The 25,557-nt window shown below is 38.0% G+C and overlaps 1 protein-coding gene across 1 annotated transcript in view; it reads left to right on the top strand.

The window, feature by feature from the left end:
- HMCN1 (hemicentin 1) overlaps window positions 1-25,557 on the top strand; it is a gene marked incomplete at its 5' end in the record, with an annotated part of 201,165 nt that overhangs the window by 26,444 nt on the left and 149,164 nt on the right. The window contains 5 exons of the mRNA XM_082483753.1: window positions 4,901-4,971; window positions 9,104-9,262; window positions 9,817-9,939; window positions 21,309-21,480; window positions 23,508-23,614. Of these exons, the coding sequence (XP_082339879.1) occupies window positions 4,901-4,971; window positions 9,104-9,262; window positions 9,817-9,939; window positions 21,309-21,480; window positions 23,508-23,614 (632 nt within the window). The remainder of the gene's footprint in view (window positions 1-4,900; window positions 4,972-9,103; window positions 9,263-9,816; window positions 9,940-21,308; window positions 21,481-23,507; window positions 23,615-25,557) is intronic.

The following is a 25,557-nucleotide window of genomic DNA, read 5'->3' as shown; positions in this document are numbered from 1 at the left end:
ATGCAGCACTGATAAAAATCTGCGCAACTCTGACATTATACCATTAAACTAGTAAAATTGGAATGACACATGGTTGTGCGTAATGAAACAGGAATGTAGTAAAAGGCTGTTGTAATTACACTTGTTATTAGCATATCAGGTTTTTGTTGCTGTTATGTGGTTGGGGTTTTTTTTTGTGTTTATTTTCTTTTTTCTTTTCTCATTTGTAGTGTACTAGTTGTGAAGTTTGTTTGTTCTTTTCAAGTATCCAAAGGTGTGTGGTTTGTTGTTTTTTTGGGGTGGTGGTGGTTTGTCTTTTTTTTTTTTTTTAAATCCTCGGTACAGTTTTGCATAAGGGAAATGTCCTTGGTCTGCATTAGAAGAAGGAATTCTGTGGGTGAGAGCACTCCATGGGACTTAGTATCTCTGCTGAAATTCCTTTAGCTACCAAGTATCAATTAGAGCTTTTTTTTTTTTCTTCCAGAACAAACAAATTCAGTGTTCTGAGTTGATGAGAGCTAGGCAAATGGCTTCCATATTCCTTTGCTAGATCTCCTAAAATATCCAGCTGTCCAAACCAGATATTTGGTGCAGATGTCTTACGTGGTTGGGATTAAGAGAGTGCCAAATTTGCAGTCACCCTCAGCAGTAATTATGTGTGATTTTGTGTCATTGGGCAATTTGTGGTTTTCCCAATGTGCTTGCTGTTCAGCTTGTATATAAACATGCAGCCATTTGAGATGTGGCAGAAAGTCGTGGAAAAATATCGGAGCCTTTCAGAATGGCTGGTTTCTCAGGTTACTAGGGAATTATATGCTTATTTACAAAGGAGATGGTTTTTATCAGTTTTGCCCCAGAAAGGAAGTGTCAAGACTCTTAATCTCCATCAAATGGACTGGTACTGAGTTTTGTGTTGTCGTATTTGTTTAATTGCTTAGGTACAAGCTCAAACACCGTAGTGGTTATGTTGAGTTTTGTGATTTCAGTTTAGGAAGTCCAGGCTTTGTTCAGTAATGTGCAACCATTCTTTTGAAATATGTTTCCTTTCCTACATTATCAGTTTTATGTGTGTGTGCACAATATTAAGTCTTGGATCACCATGTCAGTTTGAAAAAAATTTTGAGACAAGAGGGTTTAGTTACTGCCTAAGACAGACATGCTGTCTTGCGTTGCCTGTATCAGGTTTGTCACCTTTTGCACAATCGCACCTAGAGGACCGAGGACAGCTTTGGAATAATGAGCAATAGGGAGACCTCCATAACAAACTAGTCCCGAATATTCTAATATTGATGGCTAAAAATCAATTCACATTTCAGCATCAGAACGGACATATTCTGTTGGAATATTTCATGTGTCAATTTTTGCTTAAAGAACAAATGAAGTTAAAAAAAAAAGTTTTTTCTTCTGCTTTACTTGGCATGTTTGCAGGATCTAGTTTCTGAGTAAATATTCTGTATTTAGAATGATACATTTGTAACTATGTTTGACTTGAGGAATGTCTGACTTGCGTGCTTGACTTCTGCATCCAGTTGTTAAGACTTCAGGCAATTTTGGATGTGGATAAACGTGCAATTAGACCTATGAGTTGACTGGCTATATGCTACCACTAAAGATGCACAAAAGAACAAAGTTGCACTTTCTGCTTTTCTGAGACACCAAAACCTATTTTGAGTACTGACACATTGGTCTTTTTCTTTTTACAATATGTACTAATTTTTGTTAATTTGACTGTGGTTTTCTTTGATGCCTTACCTTAGTTTAATGCCACAAAGCTTTTCAGCATTGTTTAGGTGATAGCTCTTACACAAAGTGAACTTTTACAGTGTGCTACTGTAAAACTGCTAAACCCTTTAAGTTCCTTCAGAAACTCTGCCTGAACTCATGCTTCACACTTAGCATCATTAAAGTGCTAAGAACAATTCTCCATCATGACCTATATAATTCTTTAATAGTGCTGTAGTTTAGCATTGCACAGGCATTGGTGTCTCAGACCTGCCTCTGTGCATTCATTCTGCAGAGCCATGTCCACATTGATGACTGCAACTTGATTTAGATTTTACAGTTTTTGAGGTTCTTACCAGATCAGTAATTTAACCTTCTCTAAGAACTTTCTGTGGTGCTTTGTAAGAGACTTTACGATTCTTTCCCAAAGTTCTTTTTGGAAATAGTTCTTAGTTGCCAAATAAACTTAAAGCAGTCCTGGTAATGTCTTCTCACTTTTATCTATTCTGAATACTTTGAAGGCCTGTGTTTACCTACACTGATGAGACAGTGTTGCTTGGGTTGCGCTTTGAGGTAGCAGAATGAGGATAAAAGAAAATAAACTTGGTGAAGGCTATTTCAGCTTTTTTGGCAAGCAGGTCACATAAGCTGGTGGCATGACAGCGTGTGAAAGACAGTAGGTGCTGGGTTTTTGGTACAAGATGGTGAGAATCAGTGGCATCATCATTTAGACCTAGAATGACGGGCTTGTGAAGCTATGTGTGAAAAGTACTGAATAACCTTCACACAACTGAGAGAAGATCAGATCATGTGGATGGGGAAAGCAAAGCCAGCCCAGAGTTGGATGGTTATTGCCATTCCAGATGCCTTCTGTATCAGTAATTAATTAGTTTAGTGTTGGCAAACTGACTGTAGCTGTAGGTTTACATGAAGTACTAGCATCATTGCTTACAATTGGAAGTATTCCTGATGTCCCTCAGATAAGAGCTGATGGAGAGCGACATGGTTGCTGTCTTACACTAGGAGTGTCAGTGTCATTTATGTCGCTGCTGTTTGTCCCTTTGAGGAGATCATTATTACTGAAGATGTGAATGATCCTGTTCACTCCTTTCTGGGGCCTTGCTTGTCCTCAGGGCAAGTTGATAAACTGGGGCCTTGGTTGCAGAATTCGCTGGGGGGATCTACCCTCTGTACAGCTCCTGTGGAGTTCTCAGTTCTGTCCTGACAAAGATAACTCTCTTCTTGTTGCTGAGTAGGCCATACCCCCTTTCTAACCTCTAATCTAGGTGCCATTTCAAAGATCTGCTCTTTACTGAGCTCACACCAGAGGGCAGCCAGAGCTTTGGCATGATCCTGCAGAATGCTGGCAAGGGCTTGGGCTTGGCATCCGCGCGCGCTGCTGGAGCAAGCCCTTACTGCCTGTGGAGAAACAAGGCAAAACTCTCATCCAATCTAAACTGGATGTGCTGTTTTAGCTTAGCTGAAGTATGTTGCTTTTCAGATCTTTATAAGGAAAAAAAGCCTTTCCAAAGGATTTACTGCTCTAGAATTGAAAAATGTAATCCCTCAACTAATGGGGTAATAATGGAGGTAGTGGTCTTACTAATGTATAAACCCCATTCTATTACATGCTTTACAACAGTGGTTAGCAGGGGATAGACTTGAAGCAAAACAATTTGGAGATAGCTTTATTACAGGCATTTGCTTTAAAGAATACCGAAAGGAGGATAGTACCAGGTGGAGTGGTAGGAGCGGGAGCATGGCAGGATGAAGTATGTGGAGGAATGGTGAGTACTTATAATGGCTCTTTTGACGATAGTGTAGCATCTTAGTAAATAACATTCACAGATAAATGGCTCAAATCAAAGCCATACAGAAAAAAAAAAAGAAAAGAAAAAGACAGTTTAATATTATAGGAAAGGTTTTGTGTGATCTCTTGAGTGACTTTCAAACAAATTAAAATCTACACTTAGCAATAAATAGCTCCCCTCCAAGCAAACGCCTGTGTGATTTTATTAGACTTCAGTGATGGCTGTTGTTGAAACTCCAGTGAAATAAAACTTTGGATTGTTAAAAAAAGAAAAATGCCTAGATTATGTGGAAGATAAGTACATATTAACTTTTATAGAGCTTGGAAAACACTGTATGGTCTGCTGAGGCAGCACTTCCATGTAAGCTACAGCTGTATTAAATTGGCATCACTGTAGTTTCATGCTTTTTCTTTCTTTCTATGACTGCATAATTGTTCCCCATTTTGTATGCTGGTACTCAGCTGATCTCTTTATGAGTGGTTTGGGGCACTAAACTAGCAGAAATCTATTCAGTCTTTTTCTTTTTGTATCTGTCTATTTATTTATTTATTTATGTATGGCTTAGCACCCTGAACCAGCTTGCTGAGCTAGATGAATGCCATTACTGGCACAAGGACAGGGCAGGAATGCCTGCCCAGTACAAGGAAAGAATGAAGTGCGTGAGTGCCAAGACAGATTAAGGTAAACTGTCAGGAAATCACAGCCGTAGGAAAACAGCTGGTTAGAATCACATTTGATACCAATTAGGAAGGCAATTCTTGAAGGGGCAGAGAGAGACTTGTGGTACTGCTAGTGTGATTGGGAAATGCTCAAATATGTGCTACCATTACTCACGCACCCCAGATGACTTCAATTTGATGCCCTGTCGTTTCTCAATATGCAAAGGCATGGCAAACACCACAAATAAAGCTGTTTCTGCTTCAGTTCTTTTTGGCAACTGCTGCTAGATATGCTAAGATTGGGCATTGGGCTTGCACCGAGAGGCCTCTCCTTCACATTTACCTATACAACTGTTTCAGGAAAAATAAAGTATTTTTTGAGGCAGCCACATTTGATTTGGGGATTTTTGTTCCCTTCTGATTAGTAAGAGCAATTAAAGGATTGGTGAAAAGTACATGTGAAAGAAACACAACACAGAATGCTTTAGGTGCTGATAAATGTTTAAGACACCTAGAAGTTGGTAATACTGGAATGATTACTAGTTTGATTAAGTTACTGGATTTGGAATCATAGATGACAGTGCTGGGTGTATCATTCATTTCTTTCTATTCAGTGCTTATAGTTTGTTTTTTACTACCAGATTTTTAAGAATCTGAAAGAGCTCTCCAGTTTAAATTGTCTTTTGATAACTTTGTTTTCCTCATACTTTCCAATTTTTTTCATCCTAGAAATTGGTCCAGTGACGATAACCACAGATCCCAAGAAATTTCAATTTGAACTCAGGGAACTTTATGTTCAGGTGAGTAACTTGTTCATTCTCTGTGTCGTTTTAGCAAACGCCCTATTTCATCCCTCTAACCTTTCCTCTCATGTTCGTGTTTCTGCTACAATGCTTCATTGGGGTGTAGGCAATCTATCTCTGTCATTTTACCTGCACAAACTGTTGTTTTCCTGTTCTCTGGTCACCTTAATGTATGATTAAGATTAATTACTTTGTCTTAATTTACGTCATGGTATGGAGACTCAGTTCAATAACACGAGAAAGAATAGTTAGATAATGCTAACATTTTGCACTTGAATTAGTCCTGCTACTTGTTCACAGACACTTTTATGAACTGTTTTACTGTGTTCTGAAACTTATTCTTATGAAAACCCTTCATTAGCTTTAATTAAAAAATCTAGGTACAAAAGGACTGTAAGACCCATGAAGTATTACTTACATACTGCCTTAACTGCCACGTATTACTTAGCATCTACTGATTCAAAGGCATCAAGTTGACTTGGATACTCTTGTCTTATGCAAATCCTTTTGAATTGCTTCTGTAGCTGTGCTTAGGAGACAAGTGGCAGTTTTTGAACTAGCACACTGGTATTTCTCCCTTGGTGGACTTTTCCTGGTTGATAATGAACCACAAATGACATCTGGATTGGGTGATGGAAAGAAAGAGAAGTATTGGAATGGATTTACCCTTACTGAAAGAAAGTATGATCCTATTGTCTTGTCTTTTAATCAAGCAAAATGCTTCTGACCTGTGGAGAACCTTGCTGGAGTCAGTAGTGCCAGACAGACTCTCCCTTAGAAACTGGCATATGGTGCAATCCCTGTAATAAAAGATTGTTTGAAAGCAAATAGTGCTAGTTTGGGAAGAATAAGGAGTTTAAAAGTTGGCAGAAAGAGTGAAATTCAGAGAAAACGAGTACATTTTCAAGGAGGCAGAAAATACCCACCATTATGCTTTTCTCCTTCATAGGGAACTTAAAAGTTTAAAAATCCTTTCATTCTTTCATTTTTTGTTTTCTAAATAGCTATACTGGAAAATAATTGCATCTGTTTCTGAAAGGTATATGATTTAGATGAAGCTTTTGGGAATTTAAAACTCTTCATTTACAAGCAAGTTATTTAAAAGTTTGTCTAATGAATTTAAGGTTTCTTTATTTAATCCTGATCGCATATTTTCCAGTCACTTTCAAGATGTGCTCATTCAGGTAAATTAAGACTTTCAGTGACTTGCATTCACTCATTATATTGGTGAAGGGTCAAAATATCAGTGGCTTCTCAGTGTCTTTTTTTTTAAAGTGTTAACCCGCTTTTTTGTGTATTCTTGTATTAAATACAGTGTTCACAATGCATACTTATTTGGATAAGCTATATACTTAAATCTTGTCTATATGAAAATGTTTTAAAGTATATGCGCATAGTTTGAGTGTTACATGATCCTATGATACAGATGACAATATGCTTGCATCGTTACAAAAAGGCCTTATTTGTGTATTTCTCAGTGTAAAAATGACAACTTAATGAAAGTAGTCTTCTGTAAGAAGTGCTGATAAAACTTTTTAAATCAGATACTAAATTTATCCATTTGTAAGTGGATACAATGCCAGTTAAGTAAATAGTTAAATAGATGTTAAATTTAGACATAAGAAATGTGAATAGTAAAGATGAGCTGAGCTAACAACCTAAATTTCTGTATGCTTGTCCAAACTGAATGGAAAATGAGACTTGCTGGGCTTTACTCACCTCTGTTTTTCCAGAAAACTTCACAAGGTAATTGTAACAATATTTATTTTTACTTTGGAGAGAAAGGCAGGAAACGTTGTCAGGAAAATTTTCCCTTTATTAAAAAAATAAAGCTAATACATTTTTGTTTTGTAGTTCTACATAGTTGCCTTTTGAGAATACCCCCTTCTACGTTATAAGAATAGAAAAGTTCATGCTTGTTCTCAGAATAACCATTTAGCTCAGCATTGCTTTTCCTATTATACATACAAAAGAGATGCTGCCATATAGAATATTACATGAGACAATAATATAGTAGACTTGAAGTGGGAATAGAGACTTTCTTGTTCTTGACTGCAAATTAAAGCTTTACATGGAACGGTCTTTTGCTGAAGATGACATTCACTTTGCAAGAGCAGGAAAGAAGTAACTTGGATATACTGATCTTTTCCATAGCATTGTATAAGCATTGCCAAGGTAAAATTCTGACATGTGTGTCAAAAATGTTTTTGGAGAATTATCTCTTGAATTTCAGGCAGTCTGGGGTCTACCACTTACTTTTCCCGTAAAACTAAGACTGTATTTAGAAAGGACTGACTTATAAAAAGAACAATGCTAATGTACGTATTCTTTAACATGGATGAGAAATTTAGTGATATTCTTGCTTTGAAATGGGATTAAAGATACTGATAGATTAAAAATTGTTACTGACATGAACATTTCATTGGGGACAACTGAAATTCTTAAGGTCTGAGGGACTGTGGGAGACAAAGTTTTTTACAGTCTATGTGTCTGTGTGAATGTTTAATGTCAAAGCATGATTTCTAGTGGCATCTCAAGAATTAAAAAGAGATGCAAAAATTGCATTATCTTTTTTCTTCTTCTTCCCAGCATGTGGAGATTTGTATATAAGTATGTGTGAAGGCATGTTGATTGTAGAAATAAAAGAAATAACTTTTACATTTAATCTTGAAAGTGCAGAGATCTGTTGCTGTTTACAGGGGCAAGTTTTACAGTTAGTCTTCAGCTCTTTGGAAAGTTCAATATGTGTTCAATATGCCAAGTTTATTTTTATGTAAGTTGAACTGAACTTTTATTTAAACAGTATTTTCATCTAGTTCTTAATTTAGGAAGAGAAACTGTTCCTTTCAGATAAAGTTAAAGAAAGTCATACTTGGAAGCATTTTGATTAAATGCGTGGTGTGAAAAATTTCCAGCTACATAGCTGTCTACTTAGCAACACAGGTCACTGGGAATACATCACCTGTACCCCCTCTTCTGAGCTCCCCGCATCGGCTGCCCCACAGTATGAAGTCTTGGTCAAGTTCTTGTGCTGGTATATAAAGCTCCTCCTCGAGCTCAGGACTGTTTGGCTGAGATCATTTCCCATCTGCGTCTATGACCATGACCTCCCATGGCTCAACATGAACCGGCAACGTTCACTCGCAGCCCAGAAAGCCAACCACATCCTGAGCTGCATCAAAAGAAATGTGGCCAGCAGGTCGAGGGAGGCATTCTGCCCCTCTACTCCACTCTGGTGAGACCTCACCTGGAGTACTGTGTCCAGTTCTGGAACCCCCAATGTAAGAAGGACACACACAGACTTGTTGGAGTGAGTCCAGAGGAGGGGTACAATGATGATCAGAGGGCTGGAGCAACTCTCCTGTGAAGACAGGCTGAGAGAGTTGGGGTTGTTCAGCCTGGAGAAGAGGAGGCTCTGGGGAGACCTTATTGTGGCCTTCCAGTACCTAAAGGGGGCCTACAGGAAAGATGGGGAGGGACTCTTTTTCAGGGAGTGTAGTGATACAATGAGGGGTAATGGTTTTAGATTAGGTATTAGGAAGAAATTCTTTACTGTGAGGGTGGTGAGACACTGGAACAGGTTGCCCAGAGAAGTTGTGGATGCCCCATTCCTGGAATTGTTCAAGGCCAGGTTGGATGGGGCTTTGAGCAACCCAGGGTAGCAGAAGTCATCTCTGCCCATTGCAGGGGGGGTTGGAACTAAATGATCTTTAAGGTCCCTTCCAGCTGCAACCATTCTATGACCACTGCATACTACCAGAGCAATGAAATTGTCAATTATCAAGTGAGTGTGTAAGAACAGGAAATTGAGCTGTTACAAGAGCTGGAGCTAAGCAAAACACGGTGCTCACAGAAAAGAGTGACCACGACAACAACCATTTTCAGGGCTAACCACAACCCTTCCTTGGACTTTATTTTCCCTAAGGAATTGTTGCAGTTGTTGCTTGTGAGTGTGAGTCTGTGACAGTACTCTGCAGAAACCATACAATGCTTAGGATAAAAAAAAAGTTAATAAATTATTAGAAACTGAAAAAGTATCTGTCTTGAATGTCCAAAAAGAAAGTAACTTATTTGGTATGTTTTTTTTTTTCTTGGAAAAATGCTTTATTTTTCTTCTATTTTTGTACAGGGTGGTGGAGACTGTCCAGAGATGAGCATCGGGGCAATAAAGATCGCTCTAGAAATTTCTCTTCCTGGTTCTTTCATCTATGTATTTACTGATGCACGATCCAAAGATTATAGACTTACCCATGAAGTACTTCAACTCATTCAACAGAAACAATCACAGGTACAGAGGGGATTTACATTCTGAGCTAGTTTATGTATTTGGTGCCCTGTTTTCTCAATATTGAAGGGTAAAATTCCTCTATGTGAGACTCAGTGAAATCTTTTTATGGAAGGGACCATAATACTGCCATTCTAGGGAACTTTTATTTTTTTAAATAGAGAGTTAACTAATCAGGTTAAGGAAATCTTAAAGTAATATTCCTTTCAATAGAGTGAATTAAATAGTGCAACTGAACCTTCTACCATATATGTATTCTTAGTCAGCTTACCATTTATGTGGATGTTTTTATATTGTTCTGAAATAAGTATTTTGTGAAGTACAAGTGCTGATAAATGAGTATCACTTCTAAAGTGATTCTTGTCTGTTCATTTTCTTCTTCATTGCTTTTTCCCTCAGTAGTGAGTGCAATATAGCTGCCCTTCACGCAAAGTAATATGAACCTATGCCAAGTGATACAGTTCTTTTATTGTCATGCCTTAATGCTGTCTTTGCAACGTTTTCCTAAGGTTTGCACTGTATGCCAAATGATCTTTTTTTTTTTTTTTTAAATACAGGTAGTGTTTGTGCTGACTGGAGACTGTGATGACAGGGATCATATTGGTTACAAGGTCTATGAAGAAATTGCCTCAACGAGTTCTGGTCAAGTTTTTCACTTGGACAAAAAACAAGTTAATGAGGTAACTTTGCTTGAATTCTGCAATATATAGAGAAAGCAAGGCAGGAGCTTATACTCTAAACCTTTTAAATGACCTGATCATCGGTTAAGGAGAATAAGGGGAATTTCTAAATGTTCTGCTGTTGGTATGTGGACTCTGTTCCACCTTTCTCTTCCTTCTTTTTCCATCTGCTATATCAGGATGCAATTCTGTGACTTTTGTTTATGTTAGGGAGGTGTGAACCATCATATCTAAACAGAACCTCACCAACTTCCCTCTACCTGTTCCAGAAGGCTTCAAGGAGGACAGCCTTTGAAATAAGCAGTTTTGTGCTCTAAGTAGCACAGTGGCTTTACTACTCTGCATGAGAGTGCAGTATCAACTTTAAATGAGCATTTTGTTAGTTAGCAAGCAAAGGATTTCTAATAAGCCTGGACAAAAATGTTCCTTACGTTATGGGCAGATAACTGGGAGCTAGCAGTTTTCATTGTTCACAAAGTAACTGTAGTAACTTTTTAATTGAGGTTATTGTTTCAATACTTTTGACAGCTTTGCAGACTTACCAGTAATTGTGATTGCTGACCCCCACCCTTGAATGAGTATTTTCTTTGCAAACTCCAGTGAGTTTGAAATTTCAATAGCACATGAGAAAATAATTTGGAGAGTGATGAAATCACATGTTGGTTACCTGGGGAGCTGGAATTGTTTATAAATGTAAACATTTTCCTTTGACTTCATGGTATAGGCAGTAGATGAAATTTTTTAATAAAAATTTACTTCAGTTTGTTACTTTTTCTTTCCTAGATTTTGAGTAATGACAGCTGTTGGAGATATATTGCAGTTTTCTAAGTTGTTGCCTAGAAAAATTGAAGTTCTTATTGGGGATGTTATAAGGTACTGGCAATGATGTAAAGGTGATCAAAAGGAGAAACTTCACAGAAGATTTATCCTCCCAAAGTCAGATAGGTTAAAAGTCAGAGGAAAAGAAATTAGCTGTTGGGACTGTGCAATTCCTGACCTGCATTTTGTAATAATTTCTGTATGAAGGGTAAAACTTTTCTCTATAAGACTCCATGAAATCCCTTTATATAGAAGGGATCATGGCACTGCTGATGGGAATGGTCTTTGCCAGGACTGAAGTTTTAGGATAAAGTTTTTGTTTGATTGTTTTGCTTTTGTTTTCTTCTGGTTTTCGGAGGTAGAAGTGAGCAGAAAGAGCAACTTGTAGGTTCTAGACAACACTGTGATCTTAAGTGGAGCTGGCATGCACTGTTCTGTTGGCTGTCTGCCTCTGCTTTTTGAACTTCTTGGCACTTTCCCATTTCTAAGAATACCAGCTTCTGCTTGAATGGTTAGTCTGTCTTTGAGTTTTGAGTAAAGTTTTAAGCAGGGGGTTTCAGTAGCCACTTCCACCTCCTTCCTGCTTCATCTTAGCATTTCCTTTTGGAAATAATGGGCTCCTCATCTACAAGCTGGACAGCCCATGGTCTGCAGAAGAACCAGAGATTGGTATAAAAAAGTTATGATATCAGTATGTGCTGTTCTTGCAGGTATTTTTTTGGATGGGAGGGAGGAGTACACTGCTTTATTATGATTGCATCTTCTTTCAGTGGCTGTAGGCTGTAAAAGATTGCCTTGGTAAAAAACAAAACAGCTCTACATCATTTTCAGCAGTCTTCCACAATAACTGCCGAACAATTTTCATTAAAACCGAAAGAGTCTGAAATAATTTTAGTGATCATTGACCTTACGTAAAGTTATGTCTGGGCTAAGGGACCGTGAAAATGAGTTTGCCACGAGACTGTCATCCCAAATAAAATCTTCACTGCAGGTTCTAGTTCTGGATCAGAAATCCTGTTTTCAAGGAACACATCCACCAATGGGTGGATGCAAATGGACGGAGATGTAGTTGTAATCTGCATCAGCTGTTTATGGTATATCCTTCAGGCAAGATTCAACAGAAATAAAACCTGCCCTCCTTTTTATCTAAGTAGTCAACGATGTGTAAAGAATGAAGCTTCTAAATGCTAAAACATATTCACTGTTTTGGTCCTGGAGACAGCTAATGCTGAATTGTAAATTTGGAGAGCTACAAAGTCACTGACTACGAATACTCTGCCAAACCAATGTCTTGTTTTGTTAAAACATTTTTGATTGTTCTACCCCCAAAAAACCCAAACAAAGCTATTTTTAGTGTATAAATATTCAAATCATTACTCTCGTCCTTGCCCTTTGTGCATTAAGTGGAGAATTAAGCAATATTATAAGCTAGCTACAAGGAAACACAACAAAACAATACTTGATACTTATCCAATGCTTGTGTTATCGAGAAGACTAAGAAAACCTATTGCCTTTTTTCACTTCTGAAAAGGATGTTATGATCTCAAATACTACAATTAACTTGGTCAAAATTATTGTCAATTGACAAAGTTGTGTTGGGTTCAGTCCAGCAAAGTATGAAATAAGTAAGAAACTCCACTTATCTGCTGAATGAAGCTCTTCTAACAGTATGAGAGGGAGGTCATACTTTGACAAATTTGCCGTGGTTTCTGTACATTAGATTAATAAGAATATTCTTAAAGTCTAAAGCACAAGTTTTGTTTTTATTATCTAAAATTTTTCTAGATTTTTCCTTTATTTGGGGTATCAGGTGTACCATCATCTCCACAGGTAACTCTGTACTCCAAAACCGTAACAGCTTTCTAATAGTAAAAGGCCAAATATATTTTCATCATATGTTGTAAAATTTGGTGAATTACCTGATTCCAGGTCTGTAAGGGAGGAAAAGTATTTTGTGATCAGAGTCCTTAAAATGGAAAGATGTACTAGTCAAGTTTTGGTTTTGAAGTTCTATTAACAAATTGTGAATACTACCGTACTTAACTGCAAATTAAGTGGTCTTCCATTTGAAATTTTTCAAACTGGTCTCTAGTTTTGAGGTTTTTATCCTATTGAATCAGTTCTAAAATTAATTTCCTTCCATCTGAAAGAAAAGTAGCATTCTCATAGTAGCATTGTCTCCAGTGTCTTCGGAAGGTTATTATGCCTATTTTATCAAAGCATTTAAGTCCTGATCTTGAAAGGTGTTTCTTTAGCGTGAGATTTCCTTGGCTGCAGTGAAGTTCTGTGGCTGCTTTTGTAGGGTCTGGGCTTAATTTGCGGTAATTGCTGAAAATTAAAATGTGATGAGAATACTCAAACATGGGTTAAATTCTCCTGTTATGAACAGGTTCTGTGTTTTCATAACCATATTCAATATTATTCATATCTTTCCAGAAGGTACTAATTTTCTCTTGAACTGAAGTTATATTACACTACACTTATTCCCCTCATAATGGAGTACTGTAAGGAAATTCCTGTAAATGATTCTGATGCCCAGAGGTTTGTATGGATGTCAGAACTGGTGTTAAGATGAACAGTGATGATCATCAGAGTGCGAATTTGGTACAGCTTAAAAATAGTGGTGATTTAATTAGTTATAGGTGGTTCAGATCATGCCTCCAGGTAATTTTGATTTTTTGTGGTAAAAATGAGTCATTACTGTGTCTGAATTGGACTGATCAGTACGGCTAAAGCTGGGAGTTCACAAGAACTAAGCTAGTGAATAGTAGTTTTCAATTGCTTGTTTTTTCTTGTTCTAAGCTTCCGGTAGAAAGGAAAAATTTTCCCTAGGCTGCTTAAAAATACAGCTTTCTTACTGAATTTTGAAATAAGTAGAAATTGATGTTCCATATACAGTTCCATATACAGAACATTGAGAATGACGGTGAAGGAGGCTGGAGACATGGTGTTGTCTTTGGTGGAAAAAGGGGGTGGTGTTGTGTGACCTGAAAGGCGGACGAGACTAGATGAAAAAAAAAAAAAGAGTTTGGAATTTGGGTGAGAAGCCTGTGAATAAAAGCAATGATGTGAATGAGAGGAGATTGGGAAAGAGACCGAAATCAGGGATAGAACAAGACTGGTAGCAGAACACGTTAAAAAGAACGGTGCAAAAGGGATCATTCATGTGGGGAAGGTGCAAAAGGTTAATGTCTGTAAGTTCATGTGGATCTGGAATGGAGTCCGGTATTCTTCACGCTCATGAATGCTTCTCCTGGCTGTTAGTTCTCACAGGGGATGGCAACCTAGGAGTTACACTTACATGGCTTGGGTTAGCATTAAAGGTCTGTATTGTGTATGAACCAAGCGTATGTTTAGATGATGCTACATGAGGAAGCAATTTCAAATTTTGTTTCACTTTTTTAAAGGTGTAAAAGGCCCCTCCGCTGCTTTACAGGAGTAACATGAAGGTGAAAAAGTCAAAAGCTCAAAATTGTAGCTTAGAATTAAGGTTTCTTGCATAGCCCTGTTTCTTGACTTCTTCCTCCACCCCAAACAGTCAGTATGCGTTTTCATGGAAAGAGAAGGAATGGTTTCATGGCAGAGGCAGCTGAATGTTGCCTTGGAGAGTATGCTTCTACTCTGAAGATATGTATTGTGCAGTGAATGCCAAACAAGGGAGGAATAAAAATAGTTACAGCTGTCCTTTCTCTATTTTATACAGAATTTGGATTCTCTGGAAAAAATAGACTGTGATCATGTATGTAATGACTGACATAAAGAAACTGCAAAAGGATGTTTTAAAGACAGCTGAAAGCAGGCAGGCTTAGTTCTTGTGTTTCCTCCTAACTTTGAAGAGCTTGAGATTCAACACTAATAAACTTTTCAATCATGTGGGTTTTGTACGTGTAATTATAGTTATATGTATAATTTATGATTTATTTTCAGAGTATAATTTTCACATGCACTGTCTGAGTCATATTTTTAGATGTGCATTTAAGAGCATTATTAGAATATTTTTCTCTTTGGGTGGAAGCATGAACCTGCATATACTTAAGCAATGAAACAGTTAACTGCAAATCCTGTTGTTTTGACTGTTTGAGAAATATTCTTGAGACCCAGAATAAACAAATGGGAATAGAGACCATACTCCATAGATTTTCCAGGTTTCAGTATGCATTCCAAGTAAAGACCTGACAGCAGGGCAGGTTGCAAGAATAAATTCTCTGAAGTGTTATAAATTATTTCTGTATTTGCCCTTGCCCCTCTAGTAATATTAATCAAGTCACATTTTGGCAGAACAACAAAAGCTGCTGTTGTTTTGGGGGTGTTCTGTAAGGGTCCCAAAGGGGAAAAAAAAACCCCTACTTCCAAACCAGTGTTACAGCAGTATTGCAAACCTCTTTGGAATGACAGGGTTGGGAAATGGATCTCCCAGAATTGCCTATTGAACTTTGGGAAAAAAATTTAACTATGCAAGCGAGTTACTGCCAGACTAAAGACAGCTGGGTCATTCTGTTGCCTTCCATTTTCATTTTGAACTTGAAAATCTCTCAAAAGCTGAAGTTGGGTTCTACTCTGAATTTAAGACCCTTACACATTCTCAGTAGCTTCTACTTCTGATATATACTTGCCTTAAAAACAAACGTGTTCTTGCTTTCTTTTTTTTTTCTGAAATGGCAGTTGCACAACATAATTCTCCCCTGGGATGATGCATATTATTTTAAGGGCAAATTCTGCTATAAGAGAACTCCTAAGTAGCTTCAGGGTCATCACCCAGCCTGCATACAATTAATGAACTGGAATTTTTGCTAAGGTTTACAGCAATTGCTGTAGTATCCAAGTACATCATTGCTGTATCTATTCACATAATGTTCCTGTGAGATAGAAATATGTTATTATTCCCCTTTTGGTTAAGGAGTGTAAAGAGATTAAGGTGGTGTGGCTAATGTGACAGCTTGGCAGCCACGCAAATTGCACAAACTAAAAATACAAGAAAGAGGACAGAACTCTTATTAACTTAGTCAATGTACAATTATAGGAACCATACTTTGTATAACTAGATCAATATGTATTTATATAAGGCAATACATTTCCATTTGTGTAAGGTCAGACATAGTTGGCATAACGTGTGCTTGAGAGCCCATGCCTAATGTTTAGTGTTGGTTAGACTTCCCTGAAAATCTTGAGCCAGCCTCACTTTGCTTTGTGTTCACAATAGGTAAAAGTATAAAATATGTATGCCTGCTCTTCAGAAATATTAGACATTTTTGTAGCCCTACTTAATTTTGTTTCATAGTTTTCAAAAGTGGAAGAAGATGCAAACTCTTCTTATTTTTTTTTTTTTTTTCAATGTAACAAATGGTAGGAGCTACAGAAGTAGCATGTACTTCTTTTAGAATCCTGGCAGTCCTCATCTGACTACCTAGCTGTTGGAATGAAAGAAGACCAAACTCCCATTAAAGCTACACTGGATGGAAGAGTTCAATCAATTAACCACTGCCTCTTTCGGAAAAATCCATGCTGACTGATCCCTGTCACCTTCTAATTCATGTCCTGAGAATGATAAGGAGAGATAACAGGATTGAGTGCATGTCATTAATCCTAGAAGATAATCAGAACCAAAATAGACTGCAAGGCAGGCTTCTCTTTTCCCAGTGTTATTTGAATTGGTCTTGGTATTTTTGTGGCAAAGTGTTGTCTGAATTGACTTTATGGTTAACTGAAATGACTTTTTGTCATTGACAGGGGAAAGGAGTAGAAGAACATTGGATTCACTTCACTTTCTGTACTGGAAATTCCTTTTCTAATTTGAAAGTGTTCCTTATTCTCCCCTTAAAGTACACTAGACTGCTATGCATCATTAAAGCACTATTGCTTGTGTTTCCAGTGATAGGCTACAAGGCCTCATATAATTTACCTTTGAAAGAAAGCGAGCTTTTGGAACAGTTTCCATGGCTCAGCTCTCCTGTCTTCCAACAAGGATACCTGGGGCTCATAAAAGTATTTGTTTTGATTAGATTTTTGTTTTGAAATAAATGGTTGCCTGCTGATAAACTTCCCACTGGAAAGCTTTCCCAGTTGGCTCCCATATTTGTAGATGTAACATGGTCCTACAGTGGCTTGAGGTGAACTATGCTGCGTGAAAGTGAGATTTGTTGTAAAGGTAATTAATATGATGTAGTAGACTGAAAGATATAATTAGGGGAAAAAAACCCAAACAACAAACCCCAAAAAAGCTTTAAAGCTGGAAGGACCTGTCTGAAATTCTGTTGCTGCAGTTGTGTGTTAAGGAGTTTTGGTGACTGAGGTTTAAGATATTTTCTTCCTCTTTGACAGGTTGTTTTCAATACAGATCCTTTTAATGATTCTGTAATTCTAATGATCTGGCTTGCAGCATGACCCCAGAAACAGATAGAGGGGGCAGTGAACTTTAGGATGGAGCAAACAGAGAGGAATTCTTTGTGCTCAGCTTGGTGGTGTCTGCAGACTTGCTGAAGGTGCACTCAGTCCCACTGTCTATGTCAGTGGTGAAGATATTAAACTGTACTGGTCCCAGAATGGACCCCTAAGGGACACCACTTGTCACCAGTCTGCGAGGTTGATGGTCATTAGTTGGGGATGAGGTAGTAATGACTAGAAGACCCCAAAAATGTGTAATAGGAGCTAAAACTGTTAGCTAATTTTGTTTAAAAAAAAACATTTGGGAATAACAGATACTTTTTTCCCTCTATCATATCTATGTTACAATGTCAAATACCAATTTTTCAGGTATGTAATATTAACCTTCTGAGCTTAAGAAAGAATTTTGTGTATAAATACTAATATGATTCCAATTCTTACATGTATTAGCATAGCTCCTGCAAAGATGCTTTAACTTGTGACCTGATGTATTTTGCTTAAGTCTCTTGGAATGAGTTTAAGCTAGACTGGAAAATTCCTTCATTCTGAAAATTCATATAGGTTCATTAAATTTTACAATTAATTAAAAAACTTACTTGCGGAGTTTAGATCCTGGAATTAAATGGAAAGTTTTCCATATCCTAGTACAAAAAAGTGTCATACTCATCTCAGTATATGTGAGTAGAACAGATTGAAATTTCTTTTGGAAGTATTTTTGGACCCAAATGTATAATTTCTAAAGGTAAAACTTAAAATTAGCTGGATCTCTTTGAAGCCTTGTGATTTCTGTTCCAGGCTTGTCTAAAGTAGACAGAGTTGCTGAACAGCTAGTGTCACTAGCTGTTGCAGAAACCATATTTCTCTCTTGGGTCACATTATACTACTCAAAACCCTTGAAGTAGTTAGTTTTACTGTGATTTTTGTATGTTCTTTTGAAAGTATGCTTAAGTACCTTGCTTATGCAGACCCCTGTGGAGAGGGCACGTGGCACTGTTGTTATATGGTCAATGCTGTTTCACTTCATATTGCATTGAGGCATTCAACATGTCTTAGGTGAGGCACTACTAATTGTGGAGGGATAATAATTTAAGAAAATATCCCCCCACCATTTCAAAAGCATTTTGGATGATGCCCTTCACTTCTTCACATCTTGAGAAGTTCACATGTGAACTTCTTTCACATTTGCACAAAGGTTGCTTGGCATTCATAGTATAACATATAAGAACAAGTACACTTGTATTTAAAATGGGCTGGAATCTAGTTTCTGTCACAAAGTTATCTTGCATGGAAACCTATGGCATAACCCTTTTTTTTTTAATGGAAAAAGTATGCAAATTATGCCCAACAAGCCAAAGAAATAAAGCTCTTTTAGGTCCTAGAGCTAAGGACTTACTCTTGAGCCCTCCATTGCTAATGGATGACAGGTCTAGGTTAGTTTATTATTCGTTTCCAGGTCTTGTGTGCTGACCAGTTGGACTGGCACGATTGAAAGCTCCTTTAAAAGATGTTTCTGAATGTAGCCATGGTTAATTGTAACCTAAAATCATAGATCAATATTGCTGTGAATCATATTCACAATGTTATATGAAACATGAATATGTTGCTTCAATGGGATTAAAAAAAATGCTGCAGCTCTGTGACATACAGAGCTGATGTAATATAATTTATTTTGACAGACCAGGTGTTCTTTTGGGGGGAGACTGGGTTTTTTGATTGCAGTGGGTTAGCCTTGGCTAACAGCCGAGCTCCCTCTTAGCTGATCGCTCATCCTCTGAAGCCGGCTGGGGGAGAAAATAGGAGGAATGGGGTGAGAAAGCTTCTGGATCACTTACCTATCACTGTTGAGGGCAAAGCAAACTCAATTTAAGGAAAATTAATTTGTTGCCAATTAAAATAGATATTTAATTACTCGTTCAGGTAATGGGGGGAAAAAAGCCAAGTATGAACACCTTTCCTGCACCCTTTCCCAGCTCAGCTTCACTCGTTCTCCCTCTCCCCAGTGCCACTGGGGGATGGGAGCTGGGGTCAGTATGTAGGGGTTTCTCTCTACTGCTCCTTCCACCTCACACTCTTCCTCCTCTGTGGTCTCTCCCATGGGCTGTAGTCCTGTCGGGGAAAAATCCACAGTGGTGTGGGGTCCTTCATATGCTGCACGGAAATACCTGCTCCACCTGGTGTCCCCTCAGGCTGCAGGAAGATCTCTGCTCCGGCACCTGCAGCACCACCTCCCCTCTGTTTTTCTCTCACCTGGGTACTGCAGGGCTGTTTCTCATGGTTTTTTCCTCATCCCTCACTGCCTACGTAGCATTTTGCCCTTTCTTAAATACATTTACACAGTGGTGCCACCAGCATGGTCGAGAGGCTCAGCTGCGGCTGTGGTGGGGCTGTTGCAGAACCGACTGAGATCAGCCATGTCCAGCACAGGGCAGGCCTTGGTCTCCTCTCTCAGAGTGCCCCACTGCCAACACCTTGCTGCTGAGACCAAATAGGTGGATAAAGCAGGTTATATAACAAATTTTATAGTATCATAGAGTCATAGAACCATTTAGGTTGGAAGGGACCTTAAAGATCATCTTGTTCCAAGCCCCTTGCCATGGGCAGGGACACCTCCCACTAGACCAGGTTGCTCAAAGCCCCATCCAGCCTTGAACACTTCCAGGGATGGGGTCTCAACAACTTCTCTGGGGGAAGTCACCTGTCACCACCCTCATAGTTAAAAATTTCTTCCTGATATCTATCTACATTCTTCCAGCTTGAAGCCATTACCCCTTGTCTTAACACTACTTGCCCTTGTAAAAAGTCCCTCTCCAGCTTTCTTGTAGGCCCCCTTCAAATACTGGAAGGCTGCTATAAGGTGTCCCCGGAGCCTTGTCTTCCCCAGGCTGAACAACCCCAACTCTCTCAGCCTGTTCTCTCAGCCTGTCCTCATAAAGAGTAGTGTCATCTGCCTACATTATTCTAATTTTATGCTTGGGCAAAATGTCATCACATCTCTGCAAACCCTGTATGATCTCTGGGAAATCTGGCATGACTTGCATGACCCCATTTCTGTCAGTCTGGGTCATGTTATTCGTGCTGAGTGATCTGATAGCAATCAACTCCGGAGTTGGTAGTAGTTGAAAGAGTGAGACCATAGACTCTGTTTGGGTTTTGGCTATCTTTGTTATTTTCTCTTGAAATAGGTGATAATGTAGACCTATGAGTTGCCTTTTTTTTTTTTTTCTTTTCTAGTTTGATAATCATTGACTGAAAATGCTTAAAGTTAATGACTATAATTCTGTAAGACGCCAATTTGGTTTTGATCACAAGAATTTCTCTTCTGGAGCATTGTTCCCCTCTATTCCGACCTGTATGCTGTGCCTAATAGTAATTTGTATTAGGTGTCTTAGGGAAAAAGAAATTGAAAAAGTCCATAGATAGCAGTTACTCAGTACATCTGGATGAGGGAGTTTTCCTTCTTGCTTCAGGGAACTAATAGTTAGTTGCTGACTAGAAATATGCATAGATTTGTGTCCCTAATTCCTTTTTAAAAGTGTACATGTGGATGTTGTGTAGAGGTGTACCCAGGTCTGTTTCTGTACTCCTTTAAGCATCATGCTGCTCATGGCTTTGGTAATATCTTCTGTTATAATTACGTGTCTTTTAAATATTAATATTTTTAAAAATATATTTGCCCTAATGTGACACATAAGCCTATTCACTTCAGAATTGATAACTACACAGTTAAGACAACATAGTTTTGGTCTTTGTTTTTCCAGGCTGTCTGTTTTGTCATATCCTGTATATTGATTCTTACAAGTTGAAGCGTACCTTTGGTTTGATGTTGGTGCTTTGTTTCCTCTATATTCCTGGTATGCTGTCTTCTTTTCTTTCTGTATTCCTGTGCTCTTGTGTGCTCCTGATACAAGTTGAAATCCTGTTTGTGCTGTCTCCAGAATCTTTGTTGAAATGGGTGTGTTGGGTGATTGTTCTTTACCACTGTGTTTTCTCAGGGTGATGTGGTAGCTGCGTGTCATCAGGCAATAGGATCATAGGTGAAAGTAGTGATCTTCTATTATAATAGAAGTTAACACAGAATCTCTACAAGACAGTGGAGATAGTATTTCAGCAGAAAATATTTCAACAGCAAATACGGTTGACGGTATAATAACTGTTATTGTCTATTCTAGGTGTTGAAATGGGTTGAAGAAGCAGTTCAAGCCTCCAAAGTGCATCTCTTGTCTACAGACCATTTGACCATGGCTGTAAATACTTGGCAGATCCCTTTTGATCCAAGTCTGAAAGAGGTTACAGTGTCTTTGAGTGGTCCTTCACCAGCAATTGAAATTCATGATCCATTAGGTGAAGTAGTTTATACCTTCTTTTGTGATAGCAAAAAAAAGTGAATGAAAAAGGCAAATTGTCTATACTGTCTCCAGTAGGGAGGGCCATATTTGTGTTTCATAAATGTCTTTCGCATTTTGAAAACCAGTATCAGGATTTTGGGATATTTTCAAATTTTATTTTATTTTTAAAATACAGGATCTTTGGACATACACACTTCTGATAATTAAATTGTTCCCAATGTTCCATTTTTTTTTTTGACTCAGAGGAAACTGGAAATCCTCCCTATTTTGACCAGTTCATCTCATCTCCATCTACTTTCTTGCTATTTGTCCTTGCATTCCAAATTTCTGGACAGTTTTGTTTTTCATATATTCATGTAGTCACTGAACCATCATTTAGGTGTTATACGTGATGGTTGTTTTTTATGTGGTGAAAGGTAAATCAAGGTCTGGATTCTTTGATCATTCTGATGTTACTGCAGAAATCATGTATGACTTGGCCTAGAACTTGTAAGGGGATTGTATAATGATTTACTATGTTATCTATTGTAGATATTCATAGATGAGTTTGTGTTATAATAAATGTCTTTTCTGACCTATGTATTGTGACATATTCTGAAGGCAGTAGTATAAACTTCTTATCAAGATATTAGACATTACTATCTTAAGTCAATTGTTTTTGATTCTGAGAGCATTCAAAATCAAACCCGTCTCATGTGCCCATCTCTAGCTGACCAGGGTGTGATGGGGAATGCAATGACAGATTTGGATGCTAATTTGTAATTGAAGATATTTTGAACAAATCTACTGTTTGTTGTTATGTTGATGCCTTAGGAACCTGCAACAGCACTGCAGAAATAAATTCAGATCATACTTTGTATTCTCTGAATGACTTTTGGCTAAGGATATAGCTTAAGTTTTAGCATCTTGGAAATATTTTATGCACAGGATGGGTTTCCTGCAATATAATCTGGTGGGTTCCCTGCAATATAATCTGGTCTGTCCTCCACTGAGGCATTCTTCTTCATTTACAGGAAAGAAATTTTCTCAGAGTGTCTCTTCAAACCATGATAACACACAATCCTGGGCACAACTGTCAGACTTAGCTGAAGCTATGACCCCATCTATATGTTTTCTCATAGGTCAGCTCCATGCACCTAAATCCAAATAGTTTCACTGAAGTTAGTTGAGGCATGTCTGATAAGCTCTTAAAAATTAACACTGGGACATCCCATTCTCAACTTCACCTTTCCCTTTAGGGCTTTAAAAGACCCAGATGTGTTTTTCATGCTGATGGTACTTCATAGTCAGCCCTTGAGGGAGCAAAATACTTCTATAGAGAACCAGTTCCTGCATACAACCATCCATATATTTGTATGCATAGGTATACATATAAAGTGTGGTGTGGTGTAGTATGAGAACTCGCACTCTTTTATTGATGTCTATGATGTCTAACACGCTAAACTCCCTGTGAAGATATCATATGCATTCCCACCCTTAGTCACATGCTAATGCCCCTCTGCAAGGAGAACCTGGATTATCAGTATTTTTTCTTGTGGAGTTTATCTTGCTTGAAATAGGTCTAGAGGGTGGAAGAGTGAGTGGGCTGACAGGTAGGTTAGGGTAAGTTTGTTCTAAGATCTCCTTCGAGGGAATTTGCTTCTGTGCTGCCTTCTTTCACTGTGAGCTCAGTATTTTCTGTGAAGAAGAGAACTTGTTTAGCTTACAGTTTCTGAGTTTGCCACAGTTCTGTATTGTTGTGGGCTGTATTAAATTTCCAAAGTGAATGAAAAGAGTGAAACCATGAGCATTTTTAGTACTCTGGCAAAGAATTCCAGGGAATTTTGACTGTTGTAAATATTAATGACTGCTAAGTGGCGAGTAAGTCATGTATCAAAAATACTTGAGTACAGAATAACAATATTGTATTTACTCCCTGCTTTTTTTAGGCAATGCTGTATTTACTCCCTGGTTGTTCTTTTTTCTATTATTTTTTGTTGTTTTGTTTTGTTTTGGGTTTTTTTTTGTTTTTTTTTTTTTTAGGTAAGCAGATCAGTAAAGGATCAGGACTGAATGAATTGCTAAATATCCACAACTCTGCAAAGGTAGTAAATGTCAAAGATCCAGAGCCTGGAACATGGACGATTAAGGTAATGTTACTGCAGAAATCATATATGAGTTGTCCTAGAGCTTATAAGGGGATTGTATAATGATTTATATTTATAATGTTATTTATCATAATTATTCATAGATGAGTTTGTGTTATAATAAATGTCCTTTCTGACCTATGTGTTGTAACATATTCTGAAGGTAGTATTATAAAATTCGTATCAAGATATTAGATGTTACTATCTTAAGTCAAATCATTGGGTCATTCTTTTCCTTTGTATGGAAGAAGGATGAAGTAAGCACCACATTTTTTGAGTCTAGTGAACAGATAGTCTCAGTAGAGGGGCTTTGCTGTGTATAGCAGGTTTGGAGGACTGGGAGAGAGAGATGCTGTGCACTTTGTGGGCCAGAGATTTCATTAGCAGGTTCACAAAGTCAATAAACATACATTTAATTCAAAGAATTTATCAGTAAATAATTTAAATACTATGGTATGTAAATAAATATGTTCATGTGAGCACCGTCCTAGTAACGTACAGTTACGGAATGGACCTTACAGGATTTAGAAATCTCAAGAAGTTAAGATCAACATGATTAGTAGCAATAAACAATCAAGAAAGGAGCAAGGCTGCTGAAATGGTCTTCTTGGAACTGACTCTAGCAAATTAATGTGACCCCTTGATCAAGCTCCTTGTGCCAAAGGTTGCTGCTCCCATGACAGTCAATAGGAAGGTTCCTCGGGCATTTGGCTGAAGGCTCCTTACGCTGGGCACTATCATTGTGCACTGAAACAGATGAAGAGCAATCATACCTTCTGGTTGTGAGAGTTGTAGCAAGCAATCAGCTCCTAGCTAATGATACATTAACATACTTCTGAAGTGAAAGAACAAAATGTCTGAAGTGGTGAAAGGGCCACTTAGGACTATGTTTCTATGGAATTTTCTCTGGGTCATAGTGCTAGTTTAAATGTTTGTGGTTGGCCACGTGTACCTGTGAGTGCCATGTCATGATTGTGAGGCATGTGGTGAACAAGCCATGGAAATGCAATAACCTCCAAGAGCACTTATGACCTGCTGCTACACAGAAGACTGGGGGCTGTGAGCTGAAGCCAGTGTCACTGAAATCTTTACCGTTCTTAGATGAATAAATATGTATAAAATAGGTGTAAATCAGGAACATAAAGTGAATTGCTTAGACTAGCGTTAACCCCTAATTTAGAACAGATTCAAATTAACACAGTATATCAGGCCAAAAAATGCTTACGTGAAACCTTAATAGGGAAAAGGGATGAGCAAGACCACTCTTACTATAATGCGGTAAACTGGAAGATGAAGCTTAGCACTTGGCTAGACTTAGGGAGATGTATGCATCGTTTTGTTTTAGAACCTGTTCATTATATCATTTTAATCAACTGTTCAAAATGTAATTCCACCAAATATGAATGGAATGTTAAAACTTTAAGGATTGTGCTATGGATAAGTTAATATTTAAATATTAACTTAAGAATTAGCCCCAACATTGTTTTTATGGCTATATGCTGATGTTTCAAAACACTTGAAACATGATAGCTAACAAATGACACCCTACTACTACCACACCTTAAAATCTGCGCAAGGCCTAACTGTTTATGTAGAAATCGCACTATTTAACTATGTTTTGTGGACAGATTTGTGGACAAACAAATAAAGCGTTCAAAGCCAGGCTGCATGGGGCTGTGAACAACCTGGTCTAGTGGGAGGTGTCCCTGCCCAGGGCAGAGGGGTTGGAACTAGGTGATCTTTAAGGTCCCTTCCAACCTAAACCATTCTGTACCTCTATGATTCTGTACCTTGAGCTGGTTCATAGGGGACAGCATGTGGTGATATATGCGCTTAGAGTGGGGAAGAGGAAGGGAGGTATAATGAACTATAAGTTTTTACATCATTGTCTCAATTCTGTTGCGTAACTGTGGCCTACACTGATGCATGATTTGTCTTATTGTATG

Source organism: Vanellus vanellus (genome assembly GCF_965231255.1).
Source record: "Vanellus vanellus genome assembly, chromosome: 5".
In the NCBI taxonomy this organism is placed as follows: domain Eukaryota; kingdom Metazoa; phylum Chordata; class Aves; order Charadriiformes; family Charadriidae; genus Vanellus; species Vanellus vanellus.
The sequence above is the reverse complement of the archived record's forward strand: the minus strand, read 5'-3'. Positions and strand labels throughout refer to the sequence as shown.